The sequence below is a fragment of the Triturus cristatus genome, chromosome 2_1 (genome assembly GCF_964204655.1).
Source record: "Triturus cristatus chromosome 2_1, aTriCri1.1, whole genome shotgun sequence".
Taxonomy (NCBI): domain Eukaryota; kingdom Metazoa; phylum Chordata; class Amphibia; order Caudata; family Salamandridae; genus Triturus; species Triturus cristatus.
Window position 1 is genome coordinate 567,027,368 of NC_140581.1, and position 18,280 is coordinate 567,045,647.

Genomic DNA, 18,280 nt, shown 5'->3' on the forward strand with positions numbered 1-18,280 from the left:
CCTCACTGTGCTCACTTCCACTGGACTCAGCAGATCTCATGGGTGCTTTCCACAGGGGCAGGTAAAGCTCTAACAAGGTAAAGCAGTAACCTATGGCATGACATTAGAATTCTGAAGAACATCTTTCAAGAGGAAGCAAGCAAGAAATTAAAAGGTATCAAGTTCACAAATGAGAGAATGGATCCACAAACAAAGGTTAGGGATATGACAGAATTGATTGAGCTTATGAGTGAGATTGTCAGGAAAACGTCTGTGGATTTAAAGGTAGTTTAGAAATATTTCAAACTGGTAATTGAGAACAGAGAAAGCCAGTGAAATACTTAAAAAGTGGCAGAAGAATAATATAAACACGTTACAAAGATTGTGTAGGCAGAAATTTAATTCTAGACTGGATTGCGTGAAGACAAAGAAAACTGTAACAGTTAAGAGTAGCAGTAAAGTAAAGGAAGGAAGGTATAATTTGGAAACTGATACCATAGAGGTGATATCGGCAGCCAAATGAGTTTATAAGTGGACCCAATGGGAGAACAATATGCCAAGAAGACAACTGTAGAAACAGGGTTTGATTTAGGTTGTTTGAACAGGTATTCCATGGTCAATGAAAAAGAGTGCAAGTATGGATGTATAGGTAGGTGCGCTTTCAACTTAGGGCCCGATTCCGATGCGGTTAGGAAAGCATTCCCACCTAGGTCCCGATTACGATGCGGTTAGGAAGGCCTCCCAATGGCATTTGCTCTTTCTAAATCAGATTGGGAAAGTGTCTTCCCGACCAAGGGCCAGAATACAATGCGGTTAGGAACATAGGCTCCCATAGAAGTCAATGGGAGTCCAACCAAATCGTATCTGGAAGCATCCGGATGCATCATACTCAGTCGGTCGGACTCCCCCGATCCGAGTTGGTCTGGAAACCATTTACAAACCGATTCGATCAGGAAGATTTCCTAACCGCGTCAGAATCAGGTCCTTAGTGTTATAGACATGCCGAAGCACAGTTTTTACAGGCTGTGCTCTATGAAGAAAAATGTGATGAAAGCTAGTGGGGAGATCGATGGTGGTTACTCTTTTTCCACACCTTCTGGTGTTTGGATATGCAACTAGTGGGCAATATTGAAAAGACCGAATCAATGGGGAGCACAGGGACACCCATGGTTATGCGAAGGCACTATATTTAATTAGTAAGTGGTTAATCTTTTTTATTGCCCTGCCTACCTCTAGTGCCATGTTAGTCGGTTCTTGATGAAGCAATATCACCCCTTTCTGCACTCTAAATCTTTTTATCTCTTCATGTTTTGAAGGGGATAACTGAGCATAATTCATCAGCTGCCATGAAGTTAGAATAACATTCCTTACACTGTACTGCCTATTTGCTGTCTTCTTAGTACAGTTGCCATTGGTGTACACGTTAAACTTTGCATGCATATAATTCATGGAACTCTTCTAATTTTAGGTTATACATGTAAGGCTAACACAAGCTTCAAATGGAGGTTCGATTGGTTCTGATGGAGTAGCAAACATCATTATTCCTGCCAATGACAATCCATACGGGACAGTGAGCTTTCGCCAATTGGTATATCGAATTCAAGAGCCACTGGAAAGGAGTGCATCAGCGAACATAACAGTCAAGAGAAGGTTGGGCATCATTTTTATTGTATTTACTATAATAACTCTGCATGTTTGTGCTGCTCTACTATTTCATATGACGAAGATTTCTGTAGTTATATGAAAACTCCTCTGTTATTTATTTGCCTATTCCAGTGGTCCTTAACCTGCGGTCCGTGGGTGTCCGAAAAGCCTACTCAGGGAGTCTACGACTCTTGGGAAAATTAAATAATATTACATATAATTTATAAATATTATTCACAGATTCATAAATAAATGAGGAACCAAAATGTAAAATGTTATTTTAAAATGTTCGGTAAACATTTAGGAATTTGAAATTAAAGTCCAAAAATTAGCTAGATTGTTTCATTGGAGCAGTGCAAGGTTGTTAGACAGAATGTAACATGGGTGATGACTGGCCTCAATTGAATTTAGAAAAGCTCCATCCTACCCATTAAAATTAACTTTTTATTTTTTTATTTTTTTTGTGAATTAAACAAAATAATACAACATTTGGGTATTTGTTTGATGGATGCTTGTTTATGTATGTTTGTATCTTGTTTTGCGGTTCTAATAATTGTAAATGCTTAGGCTGAGTTCCTTGGCTTCTAGCAAAGACTCAGTGGGTGTCCCTAGACTTCAATAATGATTCAGTGGGGCCCACATGAGCTTAAAGGTTTAGAGACCTTGGTCTATTCCATTTGGACTATATGCTTTTATACCCACTTTACATGACCAGACATTTTCTGTAAAATAACATTCATTATTTAGAGGCAACCTTGGGTTATGTCCATGTTTTAGGAGATTTGTCGACATTCTCAACATACATGACTACAGAGGGACTGATCTATAAATACTTTTGCATATGTAACTGCCATTTAAGTGACAAAAAGTACAATTAAATGCAAAATGAGTGGGATTTTCCAAACTTATAGACTAGTATGACAAGTTTCCTGCTGTCATAGCTTTTTATGAAGGATGCTGTGTGACTATAGTCCCTGCCGTGTGAAGGCACGCGGTCAACCAACACTATTAAATGTGAGAGTATTGTCTTCTTACTAGTACTCTAATACTTGGTAGATGATTTCATCTCGTCCTCTTAAGTATTCTTCACTTGCTTAGTAGACAAGAACGAGCAGTCAAAACTTAGCTCAGGGGAGATGTGCCACATGAGCTGTACTACAGTGCAGCTACTGACCACAGCTGCAGTAACCACCTGAATGTGAGCAGAGAATATCTTATCTGATAGAGACTTCTAGCCGCAGATTCCTTAACGTAGAATTATCCCCAGGCGTGAGACTGGATCCAGAATTTTTTTTGCCACAGCATCTCTGCGCCCCAGGGGCGGCACCACGTGACTCCGCCCTGACGTCGTCCGCGGACGTTACGTCAGCGTGGTCACATTAGTCCCACCCTGGAGTGCTGACGTCCGTTTCCTTCTTTTCCGAGTGCAACGCGGATACAGAGTGAGTTCTCTTGGCCTTCGCACCTCTTTTCACGCCTTTGCATTGGGAACAGTGTGCGATGCCTTTGGGTTTCAAGACGTGTGCTTCTTGTACGCGTCAGATGTCGGCGACGGACCCTCACCCTATTTGTATGTGGTGTTTGGGCGAGCACCATGATTCTACAGACTGTGACACTTGTCAGCATCTCAAGCCGAAGTCCCGGCAGGAGCGCCGGATGAAATTGCTTTCGGCCCGCTTGTCCAGATCGGTCCCGTCAGAGCGTCCGTCCCCTACCTCGGAAGAGTCCAGTAGCCGCCGATTCCGGCTGCGGCATCGTCCTTCACCGAGGCCCCATGGGTGTCGCTCACCTGCCGGTAAGTCCTGCAGTTTACCACCGAGGCCCTGTCCTCAGCCTGCAGAGGGCGCAGGTTCCTCTCGGGACATGTGCCCTCGCCCGTCGCCACCCTATCCGCCGTTTCCTGGCATTGGGGCAACAAGGGCCCAAATGAGGGCCTACGCTGCGGCTCTGCGGGCTTCTTTGGGCCCCCCTCCTCTTCCTGAGACATCTGCCGTTCCCTCGCCATGCGCGGGGCCTTCTGCGGACTCACCGGCGGCTTCACCACCAGCGCCGACGAGTTCGGCTTCAGGTGTTGGAGGAGTGGTGTCATCGAGGTGCCGCCCTATGGGGTTCCTCTCTTCAATCCGTGGCATCCCTACCTCACTGCAAAACCCCGTGGGGTTCCCTGTGGTGTTGCAGGAGGTTGCCGGAACTCACGGCTCGACCCTGAGTCCCCCTCGGTCGTCTGGGCAGGCGGCTGTCTTACAGGAGGCCGAGCCGGCGCCTTTCCAGCACTGACGGCGCCACGGGTGGAGGCCGGGACCCGGGGCGCCTCCCCGAGTCCCTCTCGGTCCTCTGCGCAGGCGGCTGCCTCGTCGGAGGTCAAGCCGGTGCCTTTTCGGTGCTGTTCATTGGCCGCTTTGGCTCTGACCCCGCCCCTTTCTCCTGTGAGGCACGTGGTGGTGGAGGTCGACTTGACACCCCTGGTGGACACTTCGGTGCCGATCGAGGACACACCAGTGCCTGTGGCGGGCTCCCCGGTGCCGTCCCAACAACGGATCGTCGACTCTTCTCCAGATGTCCCTTCCTCTCTGGAGGAGTGTCGTCTCTTTGTCTCCTCTTCACCGGAGACTGGACGCCGCATTGTTGCCTTTTCCCCAGCGGCTTCCAGGGCGAGTTCTCCGCATCCATGGCCCCCGGACCAGCTCTTCCGCACCTTGCAGGTGATTGCCCCGCCGGCTTCTCCACCTTCTCCAGAGGCCCATCAGGCCCCTCACTCATCCATGGGTCTTCCATCCTACAGGGGCGGGCTGTTTCTTCTTCCAGCAGGGCGTGGGGACGGGCGGCTTAGTTTGCAGCCTTCGCCCACGGATGAGTTGCTCTCTCCACCCACGTGTCCTACGGAGGCGAGTGTGGCCTTTGTCTGGGCCATCTCCACGGCCACCGGCATTCTGCAAATGGGCAACCCGATTGCTCCACTCCCAACGGACCACTTGTTGGAGGTTCTCCACCAGGGCTCTGGTGGAGGGGAGCCGCTGCTTCCATTTGAAGCTTCGCTCCACATCTCTCTTCTGGGGGCGTCCTGCTATGGGTAATCCGGTACCTCAGCCGCTCCTCCACCACCACCGTCCTGCCCCGCACGATCCAGCCTGCCTTTCTTCCCACCGATCTGCCCCAGGCCCTGTCCTGCAGACTGCTTTGCCTTCCTTGCCTTCGGTGTTGCTCCCTCTGTCACGGGAGGCCCGGTGGTTGGACCCCTGGGGGCGTAACATCTTCGCTTCCACTAGTGCTGCTCTGCGCACGCTCAACACACTTTGTGTTTGCCAGGGGTACCTCCGACCTACAGGATTCCGCGGAGTCCCTTCTGTCTCGCACCTCCCACGACGGTGCCCGCGCCAATCTGTGGTGCCATGTGCTGGATGGTCGGGAGTTAGCTGCGTTTATTCTCCGTTCGGCCTTGGATGTCTCTGATTCTCTCGCCCGTGCCATGGCGAGTTCTGTGGCCCTCCGCCACCATGCTTGGTTGTGGGATAGCATCTTTCCGGAGAATATTCGGGAGCATCTTGTTGACCTGCCTTTTGATGGGATTCTTTTATTTAACACCCACGTGGACTCTGCTATTAAACGACTCCTTGCGGGGCTCCGTCCTCCTCCCCCTCCGTAAGCTTCGGCTTGTTGGTCTTCAGGTGTCTTGTGGGAGGTGTTTATCTCACCTTTCTATTTGGGCCTAGTGTTTCGGTTGGCCCGTCTGTGTGCTGTGTGTGGCTTAGAATGCCTTCAGGGTCCTTACTTTGGCCCCCTTTTGTTTGGGGATGTTTCAAGCCCTAGGTGGGGTACTTGTAGGCTATTGTATAGCTCTGTCCTAAGCTGGGCGGGTGTGGATACCTTCACGGGTTCCTCACGTTTCCTGGCGTCACTGTATACCGCTTGGTGCGGTCTATTTTCTTCTTCTGCCTTAGTGCAGCAGTTTCCGCTGCTCCAGGTTCTGTCCTGCTCAGTATTCGATGGTGTTCCTATCCTTCTTCTCCAGGGCTTGCCTGTCATGCATTTGCCCTTTGTTCCTGTGGGATGTCTGCTTCTGTGCGTTTGGCCTTCCCTCTTCAGCCTCTGGGTCGCCAAACCGACTTTTGTCTTGCCGTCTACGGCGTCATGTCTTGGTGTTTCCACCTTGCTATCTGACGTTTCGACATGGTCCTCTGCCTTTTGTTCCAGCGGGGCTAGGATATTCCTGGTGTTCTCCTGTGTTCTGGTTGACGGCTTTAGGTCTGTACTCCATATTTCTCGCTTTCCGGGGGTCGCTTTGTCCCCCCCCCCCCCCCGGCTGCTTCTTGGGGGGTTCTTCTTCTCCTCTTTTTCTGCTGGCTGGCCCCATTTCTCTTTGTGGACTGGGTTGTGCTACTGGGAAGGTCCTTCTCTGGGGCTTGTTCTGGGGTTCCCTTGCCTCTGTCTTCGTCTTGCGCTCGGCTCGTGTGGGCACACTGCTTCATTGTATTTGCCAGCTGCCTGCTGCGCACGACTGGTAGTTATGGTCCACCTCCGTGGGCCTCGGCGTGTGCCCGTATGCTCCTATCCGTCTTTGCTGGAGCTTTGCGTGACTGTGTCTTCCTTCTCACATATGCACCTATTGGCTGTGAGCCCGTTCCTGCCTTGTCCCCTGCCTCTGGGCTGATACCAGTTCAGCTGTCCCCTTTGCGGTGTGTGTGTGTTCTCCTGAGGTGGACTCTGCCTCCGTTCCACCTCTTCTCCTTGGATTTTGCGGGTGGTTCTTTTCTTCCTTTGGTACTCGCTTGGTGCCGTCTGTCCCTCAGGGTTTTCTGGCGGACGCCCTTTGCCCCTCGGGTAGGCTTGCGGTATCCTGGCCTTCCCTTCTCCTTGTTCTTGCATACTTTTGCTTGGTAGGGGCTGGGCCGTCCTTCCTGTCCCCATGACACATCCCCTGTTGGGGCCCTGTGTTCTTCCAAGCTGGTGAGATTCTTTCACAGACCCTCCTGCCCTCTGGGTATGGCTAGGGTATCTATTCTACGTTAAGGATTCTGCAGCTAGTAGTCTCTATCAGATGTACAAGTTACTTACCTTCGGTAACGATATATCTGGTAGAGACGATTCTAGCCGCAGATTCCTTCACGGCCCGCCCTTCCTCCCCGTTCTGCGAGGACCCTTCAGCTTGGTCTTCTGCACTCGCCTCCCTCCGGGTGGCTTTGTCTTCTGCGGGTGCCCTCTATCACTTCCTTCCTGACAGAATGCTTTGTTCTGTTTATTTGTCCCATTCCTTCTTTCCTGGTAATTGGATGGTAGGTTCATGTGTACTTCTGCATCTCTACAACCTGGTTATTCCAGTGTGGGGCCTACTCATAATCGTCTCCCCTTTTTTCATTGCTTGGGGTTTCTGACTCCTCTGCAGTCCTCTGGGTTTGGGTCTCTTGGCTGTGCCTCAGCCCTTTGCTCTTTACAGGGGATATGATACTCCTTGATGGTGTTGTCTTGGGGTGATTTGTCGTTACTCATCTGTTCTGGACTTGTTGCCCTTCACAGTTATAGATTGAGGTTGCAGACTTTCTGTCGTCTGCCCTGTCTTTTTTTCCATGTTTTTCTGTCTCCAGGGAGGATATCGCCTTCACTTTGCAGGGTTGCTTCTCAGAGCGGTGCTCTGCTCTTTCCCTTCCATGGCTTTCAGTACCACAGTGCTGACACTGTCCCTCATGGTGCTATTCTTCACCACTCGCTTCTTCCCTTTCTGTTTCACTGCTTTTTTCGCACACTGTTCCCATACTCTCACAGTTTTGTTTGTGATGGCTCCGTGTTGTGGCGCAGAAAAGTTATCTGAAAAAACTGACGTCAGTGCACCGGGGTGGGACTTATGTGACCTCGCTGACGTCACATCCGCGGACGACGTCAGGGCGGAGTCACGTGGTGCCGCGCCCGGCGCACAGAGATGCTGTGGCAAAAGAAATTCCGGATCCAGTCTCACGCCTGGGGATAATTCTACATTAAGGAATCTACGGCTAGAATCGTCTCTACCAGATACATCGTTACCGAAGGTAAGTAACTTGTACTACAAGTATTTAAAAATATGGGAATAATGGGAATCAAATAGAAGGAAGCGCACAACGCAAAATGCCCAACAAAATGAGAACACATAATATAGTGTTAAAGTCAGGATCCTTGGGCATTAACAAAATGTACAGTTTGCAGTCTCTGAACGATAAAAAAATGCTTCTACAGTGCTGAAAGCAATAATATAAACGAAGTATGGATATTGTTATTAGAATGTTGGAATGTTTCACAAATGATCACAAAATGCTCCTGGCAGCTAAGCGACTCTGATCATCGCTCTGAGCAATGGAGGTTCACAATCCGCTTAAAAAAACAAGATTCTTTTAGATGGTTTCAGACACCATTACTATGCATGAAGCTTAGGTTTGTGCACTTCACAGTATAGCTCACAATCCAACCCTTACATTCAAGGAAGAAGAAAATAACAAAATGTGGTGGAGAGAGGAAGCGTGTTCCCCAGGCAGAGCCACCACTTAGCTCCACTAGACTTATTGCAGTGATTTCTCGTGACAGTACTCAGCCGGTTTCTTGTGGCAGTCCTCCTCCAGTTTCTGGTGAGGGCACAGATGGTTTCATGGCACTGTCTTCAAATCTCTGGATTCCTTTTACTGGCTGGCAGGCAGGGTCGACAACAGCTGCAGGGCAGACCAGCAGAACAACCTGATGTGAGTGTATGATTATTTAAGCTGTGACTAAATGTTTGCACTGGCAAGCTGTCTTTGATTTGGCAAGCAAGAAGTAATTGGCAGGCTTTATGGAGCGACCAACACCTATTTTACTATTGCCACTGATAATCAAAGTTGTTGCTACCCATGTACTTGTGACATTTACTATATCTGTTTAGATATTGTTGAGATGATCAATTATATGTACAGTGACTAACAGTATGAAAGCATCAATGCCCTAATAACAATAAATATTCTGGGCCACGTCAATGATTTGCCAATTCTCATTTTGAGTGCCATTTTTGTCATTTTTTTTGTTACTTTTCTTTGTTTGATTTAAAAAATGAAAATGATAAGCACAATTAGTAACTGTTTGCATATGTTTTTGTCTTTAGTGGAGGAAGATTTGGTCACCTTCAGTTATTGTACAGTACTTTCCAGACTGACGTGGTAGCCCTTGCAATGGAGCAGGGTCGGGACCCCTTGTCTTACTATGAGCCCCCCGTGCCAGGAATGCCGAACCAGCCACTGAGAACAAGAGTGAATATTACGACAGCTGGGAGTCCACTGCAGGGCTGTGCTGCCTGGTGCCTCAAGGAACAAGCCTGTGCAGCCTTCTCCTTCTCCAATACCTCCGGGGACCCACTATGCTTCTGGCTCATAACATGGGCCGCTCCAGCGACCAACAACACCGGCTCCTGGACATACAGGAAAAACAGCAGCAGTGTTTCCTCGCTGTTCAGCTCACACGCGGTCGCTGGCATTGACTATGAGTCTGTTACTGGACAGTGGGCCACAATGCTGGATGGGGAGGAATTTGCTAACCTCACAGTTTCCATTCTGACTGATAACCTGCCAGAACTGGATGAGCAATTTATGATCTCCCTCTTGAGAGTTGAATTAATCAACATGTCAGCCACCTTGAAAAACCAGCCAACCGTTGGAGCGCCCAATACTTCCACCGTTGTTATTGTGATGAACGGCGATGCTTTCGGAGTCTTCCTGATCTACAGCATCAATCCAAATGTGACCGGCAAAGGCCTCTATGTTGAAGTTCAAGAGCAACCCCAGACCACTGTGGAACTGGTGATCGAGAGGCGAGAAGGCAGCCTGGGACAGGTCACTGTGGAATGGAGTGTGATTGGGGGGACTGCTACCAAAAACGCTGATTTTGTGGGTAATGGGGAGATACTGACATTTGATGAAGGTAAGTGTCAATGTTTAGAAATGTGTTAATACTTTATTACTTACCTGGCTAACAATGACATTTCTTTTACATAACATGCTCGAAATCAAAAAATGAAGGCAAAACACGTTCAAAAATAGGATTTGTGTTCTTCTTGTACCTGATGCACAAACCTAGTATTAGAGATTTGGTCTAATTGTCGTGTTTTTAATAGGGTTGGGCGGAATTTGCGTAGTCGCGCTACGCAAAGCTCTGCAAAATGGTAAAAAATCTCCGCGAGCATGCAGAAATTCCAAGAACATGCGGAATTACTTGTTCGCGATGCTTTTTTCCTGTTCGCGAATGCTGTTTGCGTGCTCAGGGGAAATATCTTGCGAATACACATTTTGAGAACGCGAACAAGCCGCGGAACGCAGAACTTTGGGCAATTCCGCGTTCTCCAGGGAATGCAAAATTACCCAAATTCCGCGAACGGAACGGAATTTACCACCCAGGCCTAGTTTTTAATGCTAAATGTGCCATGGAAATAATCTCATCCTCTTGTTATTACTATATATGTGCCATCTGCCGGCAAAAGACAATAGAGTGCACCTTTAGTTTCTTTAGTGTGTCTTGCCAACTAGCTAGTAGTGTTTAAAAGACTTTGCAGAATTTCCTGTGCTGGAGCGCAGTCAGGAGCTGAATTGCTGCTAATAGGTGTCCTGTTGCGTCCTGAAAATGCCTTGGGCAGATGCTTGTCCTTAGTCATAAGAAGTATTCTTGACCATTAGGCCTGTCCTAGCCTTTGCAGGTGGAGAAAGGATTTCCCACATAGTGGGGGTGGGAGGCTCGATGTCAGTTCCTGATCGCATCTCTAGGAAGGGATGCTCTATGGTTTTTATCACACTTTCTGACCAACTGCCTAGCTCATATCTCCAATTTATTCTGCCCCTGAAAACATGGAGTGGTGTGCACAAATTCATCGTTTGCTAAGTCGTTATCTTATGCCATATGTCAGGTAATATAGTGCATGGTGTGCATTTGTAGCAGTTACAGTCTCACCCGGGCAGTGCCCAGTACAAGAATAAGAAATGCAATAGATACTTAATATGATGTATGATATTCAAATATGTTGCGAAGACAGAAATTATTCAAACAATCCTGGGAAATATTTATATTGCTAAATCACATTTTGGACATTTTCCAAATCCAAATTAAAGAGTTTAACAATACTATATTTTAACAAACATCTATATTTATTTATTTAACATATTATTCCAAAGCAAAACGAGTCTTGCAATTCCATTTAACAATGGTATTCCAAATTACACTTTTCAGTGATGCATAGGACTTAGGTGGGCAGATTGGGGAATTTTCTTTTAAGCAAAGATAGTAAAAAGGAGCAGAATGGATAGGTCTTCTGGTCTTTATCTGTTGAAAGACTATATAGACATTCCTAGGTCTGTGTGGTCTACTTCTTCACTGCATGTAATATACATTTTCAGACTGACTCATCATGGTGTTTATGAATGTATTCAATTATCTTCTTTAAGTCTCTCCTCTACAACATTTAGAGTGCTCAGAATGCAGGAATTAGACTCATTGCTGGCGTACAGAGAAGGGAGCACATATCTCCAGCGAAGTTGATGATGGAATATGTTTCACTGTTTTTAATGCTGGAGTGCCTTTGTGACATGACTCCTTCTCGACTGACAAATTGTGAAATTCTCCCACGATAAGAATATTATGACCCTTCATTTGAGGGCTGTCGCTACTGATGCCTCGTTGTCTTAACAGGGAGGCTTCTAAAATCTGATCATATTAAATAGAACTCTTTCTTTGCATTTCTGTGGCAGAAATCAACTTGCCCTCAGCCAAAAACACTTCTTAAAATAGATCCCTTTCTGGCAGATGCTGTCTTTAATGGAACCAGTTTTGAGGGAAAAGACACTCTGCCAGTATTGTCACATTTTGTTGATCAGGAGGACACATTTTCTATCCACATTTTGTCTGGTTTATCCACAGTAGTATATAAAACTACACAGTGGAGAAATTGTAAAAAAAGATGACATTCAACACAATAATGGGGATGACCCCAAAGAAAATGCTTTGTGTAATAGTTAGATGGTTGTAGCAGCGGACCATAGATGACAAAATGAGACACTTGAAGAGTATCCATTTACAAGAATTGCCGAGTGAATGCTGGAGAAATAAGTGCCCTGATCAAATGATGTTTGATCTACACCATTTTTGTGCTGGGGCACATTTCAAGGCTAGGCAAGAAACTAAGGGCCAAACATTTTAAAGCCCTGGTCGCAAAACGCGGTCAATGATTACGACTAGTCTATTTGTGACCAGAATTGTTTTTTTTAAAGTTTTCTACAGAGTTGGCAGTAGTCCTCTGGTCCACCGACTACTGTTCGTGAAACTCTGACCATAATTCACAAAGGGAAAGCAGTTCAAAGTGGACCCCTTCTTTTTTGTGAATATGTTGCTACCCCAGTTTGGAAGTCAGCATATTTCCAATGGTTTGTGACTGGAAGTGCAGTCGCCAACAATTGATACATAGGGCACTGATTTGCAATTCGGAGGGATGACTAAAATACGCCCCCTTCCAAATTTTGAAACATTTACAGTCTCCTAAGACCGGATTCATACATAGGAAATACCTATTTTGAAAATGTTGCAAACTAATTTTGTGAATCAGAGTGTTTGCGGACATAAAATATGTTAGTAAATCTGGTCCTGGGTTACCATCAATCACGCCTCTAGCAGGAGCTAAAAAATTTCCACTACAGGCATGAAATGTTATGTGCAATGTAAATATTACATTAATAGCTGCTTTAAAAGTAGTGTGCAGTGCTGCTTACAATTTAGTGGTGGGCAACTCAGAATATAACCAGATCAATGCTGTTTCGTCCCTGTCCATTGGTGTTTCATTGAAGCCAGACCATTAGTTAATCTCCAGCCAAACTCTAAATAAGGCCCTTAGTCCTGTTTTTTTAATGGAAATGTGATTGCTTTTTGGAAATCCTGATTTGGTACGTGGGCCGGGAAGCACAGCGGACCGTTAGAGGCCCACAGGGAAACCCTCACGGCAGCGGGAAAAAAATCAAGGGGCGAAAGCCCGCGAAAATGTAACGCACCAGGATTGGCCGCGACTTTTGAACGGGGAAAGGCGTCCAATGTGTGAAGAGGAGGGCAACCGGGAAGGAGCTAAAAAGGGGCAGGAGCCCCAGAACAAGGCAGTTCTTCCCAGGATCACCTACCTCGCCATTGAGATCGAGAAGCAGCGCCTCGTCATCACCACTAGAAGAAGCACTGGACTTCGTCGCCCAGCAGCAGCGAATCTCCCGGGGCGGATCAACGGCCAGAGAGGAGGGGAAGCTGCAAGCTGACGGCGGCGGCAGAAGGAGCACTGCAGCGGACAGCCGATTGGTACCAGCCGGAAAATCTCCCCAAACCCCCTCCTCCGATTGGAAGCACTACCTACGGAGGAACAGAAGATTAGACGCGGCAGAGGCAATCATCGTGGGCAGCGGGCGATAGGGCGCAGGTCCAGGGCCTCTGCCGGGAAGGGAGAAACTCCAGCAGGCGCCTGTGGCATCGAGGGAGAACGTATGAGCCTACTTGACGGACGAATAAGTGGCGCAGCGCCCAGGGCCGGGACCGGTGAAGGAGGACATCCGGCAAGCACCTGTTGCAGCAGGATCTTCCAGCACGGAAATTAAAGCGGCAAGGGCTACAGGTTAAGGTGGGCCCATATGAATGTGAGCGTTGCGGAGGCTGGGCGCTTTAAGGATACGGCGGCATTTACTCTGCGCCTGGTTTGAGTAAAAGGCGGAGTTGGCAAAGTACAGCAAAGTGTGGCCCGTGTGTCCCCCTCTACCATTGGCAGGCTACTACAAACAACCACCCTACAGGGGGGGTTACAGTGCAATGCTTGGGGCCCCACGGCACTTCAGAACATGGGCAGCCACATTTCCCCCTTCATGCCATGGTTGACATGGCCAGGGCCACATAAGCAGCCAGGCTCGGTGGCCGTTGCAGTGCCAATCATAGGAGAGGAAAGGTCAAATGTGCAGGACACGGGGAGCGATGCCCCAGGGAGCGCAGGGGGGAGATAATGGAGAAAGGAGGCAAACCCAAATGGGGTGGGTGAACAAAGGGACCCGGGGGGACTGGTCTAAGCCCACAAGTGAATACATCCAGCCCTCCCCGTGAGACCCTTCCATCACGACTAGGTTGACCGGCCTGGCCAACCTGATACCACTGGCAGTGAAACAGAGAATATGAAGGAAAGAATACATAGACATCTTTTCCTTGCTAGAGGTGCACCAGGCAGGGCTGGACCTCACTGCACAGGACAAAAAGGAGGAAGATAGGAGGGAGAGACTCAAGCCCCGGGTAAAGATGAACATAGAGAACTGGAAATGGGCATTTTGAACCCTGGCATGTGTATTAGTAGAAAACAGAGCGCAGCAGCACTGTTTTTGCATGTACAAAAGATGCATGAGGATCAGCAGAAGTACCAGGGGGAGGCTTGGTTGCACTACGGCGAGGGTTCTTTGGGAAAAAATGCAAACATGGCCAGTAATTGAATGGGACCACCAGGATGTGAAGGATTTCACAAGCACATGGTAGCATCCAGGTAAGGGGTTGGAGCTCATGAAAGCAATTTTCGTTCCTCAGGTTCCTCAGGTTATAAAGGGAGATTGAGAATGGCACACAGGGCACAAAGTACAAGGGCACATTCGGGGGCAAGGCAGGGAAAGCAACATGCTGGGAATTTGACAAGGACGAATGCAAATGGGGTCCGGCCTACAGTTTTAAACACCACTGTGGGAATTGTGGCAGCACCCACCCAGCCATCCGATGTAAGCAGGCCAAGGGAGCAAGGGAGGGAGATGAGAGCAAACCCAGAAAATAGAGAGAAACAGGCACGGGGGCAAGGGGAGGAGGAAAACATGGTACCAACACAAATACTACCCACCCCAATAAGAGTGCAAAGATTGGTGCAGTTACTAGGCTCATACCCAAAGCACACAGATGGGCAACACTTAGCGGTAGGTTTCACAGAAGGTTTCAAAATACCATAGAGAGGCAAGGTAGGCCCAAGAAATAGCCAGAATTTGAAGTCTGTGAGGGAAAACCCGGAAATGGCTAGGCAAAAAGTTGGGAAAGAGGTTGAACTAGGAAGAGTAGCGGGCCCCTTCCAGACCTCCAATGGAGAACCTGATGGTATCCTAACTAGGGGTGGCACCAAAAAAGCAGGTGGAAAAAGACTGCCTCATCCATCACCTATCCTACCCAGAGGGCGAGTCAGTGAACGACGGGCTAGATTTAGGGAGCTGTTCATGGTCCTACGCATCGCTAGATGAAGCATTGGATCAGATTAGGCAGATGGGACGGGGAATCCTCCTGGCAAAAACTGACATAGAAGCGGCTGTCCGCCTCCTGCCTGTGCACCCAGACAGCTTCCACCTGTTGGGTTTCCAGCTGGATGGATCATACTACTATGACAAATGCCTACCTATGGGTTGTGCGATATCTTGTTCCTATGTTTGAAGCGTTCAGCAGCTACTTAGAATGGGAAGTGGGGAGACGCCACCCGGCGGGTGGATGCCTGCATTACGTAGATGACTTCCTGTTTATAGGGCGGCCAGGGAGCAACGAATGCCCGAGCCTACTACAGCAGTTCAAAGAGTTGGCAGATGAGCTGGGGGTGCCACTGACACCAGAAAAGACAGAAGGCCCAACGACAAGGCTATCCTTCCTGGGGATAGAGCTGGACATCATAAAAGGGATGTATAGGTTACCCAAGGGCAAAGTAACAGAGCTCCAGCAGTTGATAAGGCAGCTTCAAGGAAAAAGGAAGACCACCTTAACAGAATTACAACAACTGATAGGGAAACTGAATTTTGCAGGCAGAGTAATCCTGGTCGGATGGCCTTTTGCCAGGAGATTAGCATGGTTAACAAAAGGACTTTCAAAAAAGCACCACAGGGTTCGCATCTCACAATGGGTAAACGAAGACTTGGGCCAATGGGATGCCTTCCTAGATGATATCAATGGCTCGCTCATGCGGAGAGCACCATGGGTGACAGCTGAGCAGCTGGAACTTTTCACAGATGCCGGGGGCGAGCATGGTTTGGGGCAATCATGGGCACCATATGGATGGTGGCGCACTGGCCTGAGAAATGGCATCGGGCATGGGTTACAAATAATATCACATTACTAGAACTCTTCCCCATCATATTGGCTTTTACCATCAGGAGAGAGAGGCTAACAAAGAGGCAGATCACGCTGTGGTCAGACAACCACACAGTAGAACAGGCAATAAACATGGGATCTGCAAAATGCCCGGCAGTAGTGCGGCTGCTGCATAGACCAGTAGACCTCTAGCTAGGGGAGAACATTGCGGTTAGGGCGCGACACATTGCAGTAATTGAAAATAGTGGATGCGATCTCTCATTTTCAGTGGGACAGATTCAGGGAACTGACGGCGCAAGCAGACCGGGACATGACTCCACTACCTGGGCGAATATGGGAGACCATAGAGGGACACTGAATACACTGGTGGGCAATGCGCTGGCCTCAAAAACTGCAGACAAATACATAAGTGCTGGAAAACTTTCCAGAGGGCAACCAGGGTGGAGTGACCTGGCATGGTTACGCAAAAGGAAGTGGAAAGCTTCTTGGCAGAGGCCTTCCAGTAAGGAAAATCCCAGACATGGGCACAGGCACACCTAAACGCAGTAGCCTACTTTGCCAAACTGGTGACATGGTGCGACACAATTAGAGCAGCAATGTAGGGATGGGGGAAGCTACAGCCCACACAACAGGACAGGCGGAGACCTATCGACTATAACATATTAAAAGTAGTCCTGGGGGAGCTAGAGAAATTATCCTCGGAGGGACATGAAAGACAGTTGTTTAGAGCATCTTTCACAATAGCCTTTTTTGGGGCTTACAGAGTGAGCGAACTAGTGGTGCCAGACCGGAAACAGCCTGGGGGACATGCATGCATACAGACAGGGGACCTTCACTTAGGGGACGATTTCATGATAGTTGACCTGAGAAGGCCAAAGACTGATCAAAAAACAAAAGGGAGGGACACACGCATCAACTGCATTGTGGGCGAGGCATGTTGTCCTGTGTGCAACCTGAGGAGCTATGCGAGGCAAGGATTGCCTGCGACTGGCCCCCTATTCAGACACCTCAACAGTAATTATCTGAGCCAATTTCAGTTCACAGCAGTGTTCCGGAAAGCACTAGGGAAGGCGGGCTTCCCGGCTGGGGATTTTAGGTCACATTCCTTTCGGATAGGTGGCCGCCACCACCACGGCGCAGCTAAGGCTGGGGGCCGAAAGTATCAAATGGAGATGGGCATTTGGTGCATACAAAAGATACATACGGATCTGAGGCCATTAAACTCCTATACTCTCAACAGGTCCGATAGGGGGGCAGCGCGTTGTTTGTATCATGGGACACTCATACATCATTTGAGTGCAATGCTGGGCGGCGGCACGCAAGGACTTCCATGGGATATGGCTGAGACACACGGAGGTGAAATGAACGGGACAACCAGGAATGAGATGAGAGCAGCTACTCCCGACAATGCAAAGAGAACTACGGTGTAGGGGGAGGCCGGAGGCGATCATCGTGCACTCGGGAAGGAACGACCTGGCAAACATAGGGAGGAGAGAATTGCTGAGCGTCGTGACCTCAGGGATGGCGGCTCAGGCAAAAATGCTCCGCCCAACGGAACTGATCTGGTCAGAAATGATTGCACGCCAAGAGTGGCATAGGGCCATCGCCCCGGGGGCAGTAGGCAGTTCCAGAAAAAAGCTCAACATGAGCATGGGAAAGATTTGCAGAGCGAACTGCTGGGGATTCATGAGACATGGGCTTCTTAACATTAGGTCACCAGGTTACCACGCTGAGGACAGGGTGCATCTGACCCTGGTGGGCATTGACATGTTCCTCTTAAACATAGTTGGGGTTCTGGAGCAGCTAGGGTTTTCATGAGGGCCTGGGTTGCAAGGGGGAGCTGCCACCGGTCGGGTAACCAGTGGCAGCGTGGCGGTAGCTGCACAGAAAGGTACCCACAAAACAGAATAAATTAGATAGAAGAAGTGCTCAGATATGCCCTTGGGCTTCACGGCAGGGACACAGGTGAGGATGCGACAGCACACAGGGGCAGCCAGGGCTGAAGGGCTGCCTGGATAGTGCCCTAGGGATGCCGCATGGCAGGGGCACAGAGGAGCAGGCGAGGAGTCAGCAAAGGTACAGGCCAAGCGGAACGGCACTTGCAGCCCGGGCTTGGCCTAAACGGCAGCCCACGAGGTCGGTAGCAAGTGAAGCCTAGAATCCGTAAACACTGGTATACTGGCAAGACTGACCACCACTCAGGTTTAGCGCTGTCAGAGAGAAAGAAACAGGACAAGTGGGACATGATCATCAGCAATGCAATGTAATTTATGACCAAAGACATGGGTCGCGAATGACCAGACTTAAACCTTGCGAAATGTTGATCCATGGTTTTTGTTGTGCAATAAAAACTGCGGCCTTTTTACACCATAATCTGTGTACGTTGCAATATATAATAAGAAGGGTGCAATGAATGCAGGGCCCACAGGGTATAAGGGGGAGCGAACTCGCAGTCCTGGGAGGGCGTTCACAAATTAGAATTCACCCAGCTCTCGTGTTTAATTAGATAAATCAATAATTGAATAGTGCTGCTAAATTGATGTTCTGCTAGTGTCTAATGCCTGCAGAAAATGTAAAATGA

The 18,280-nt window shown here is 48.6% G+C and overlaps 1 protein-coding gene across 1 annotated transcript in view; it reads left to right on the forward strand.

Annotated features, from left to right (window-relative positions):
* The window catches only part of ADGRV1 (adhesion G protein-coupled receptor V1), a 1,990,932-nt gene that overhangs the window by 615,676 nt on the left and 1,356,976 nt on the right, over positions 1-18,280 (forward strand). Inside the window, exons 32-33 of the mRNA XM_085632468.1 lie at positions 1,448-1,629; positions 8,717-9,528. Coding sequence (XP_085488594.1) covers positions 1,448-1,629; positions 8,717-9,528 — 994 coding nt within the window. The remainder of the gene's footprint in view (positions 1-1,447; positions 1,630-8,716; positions 9,529-18,280) is intronic.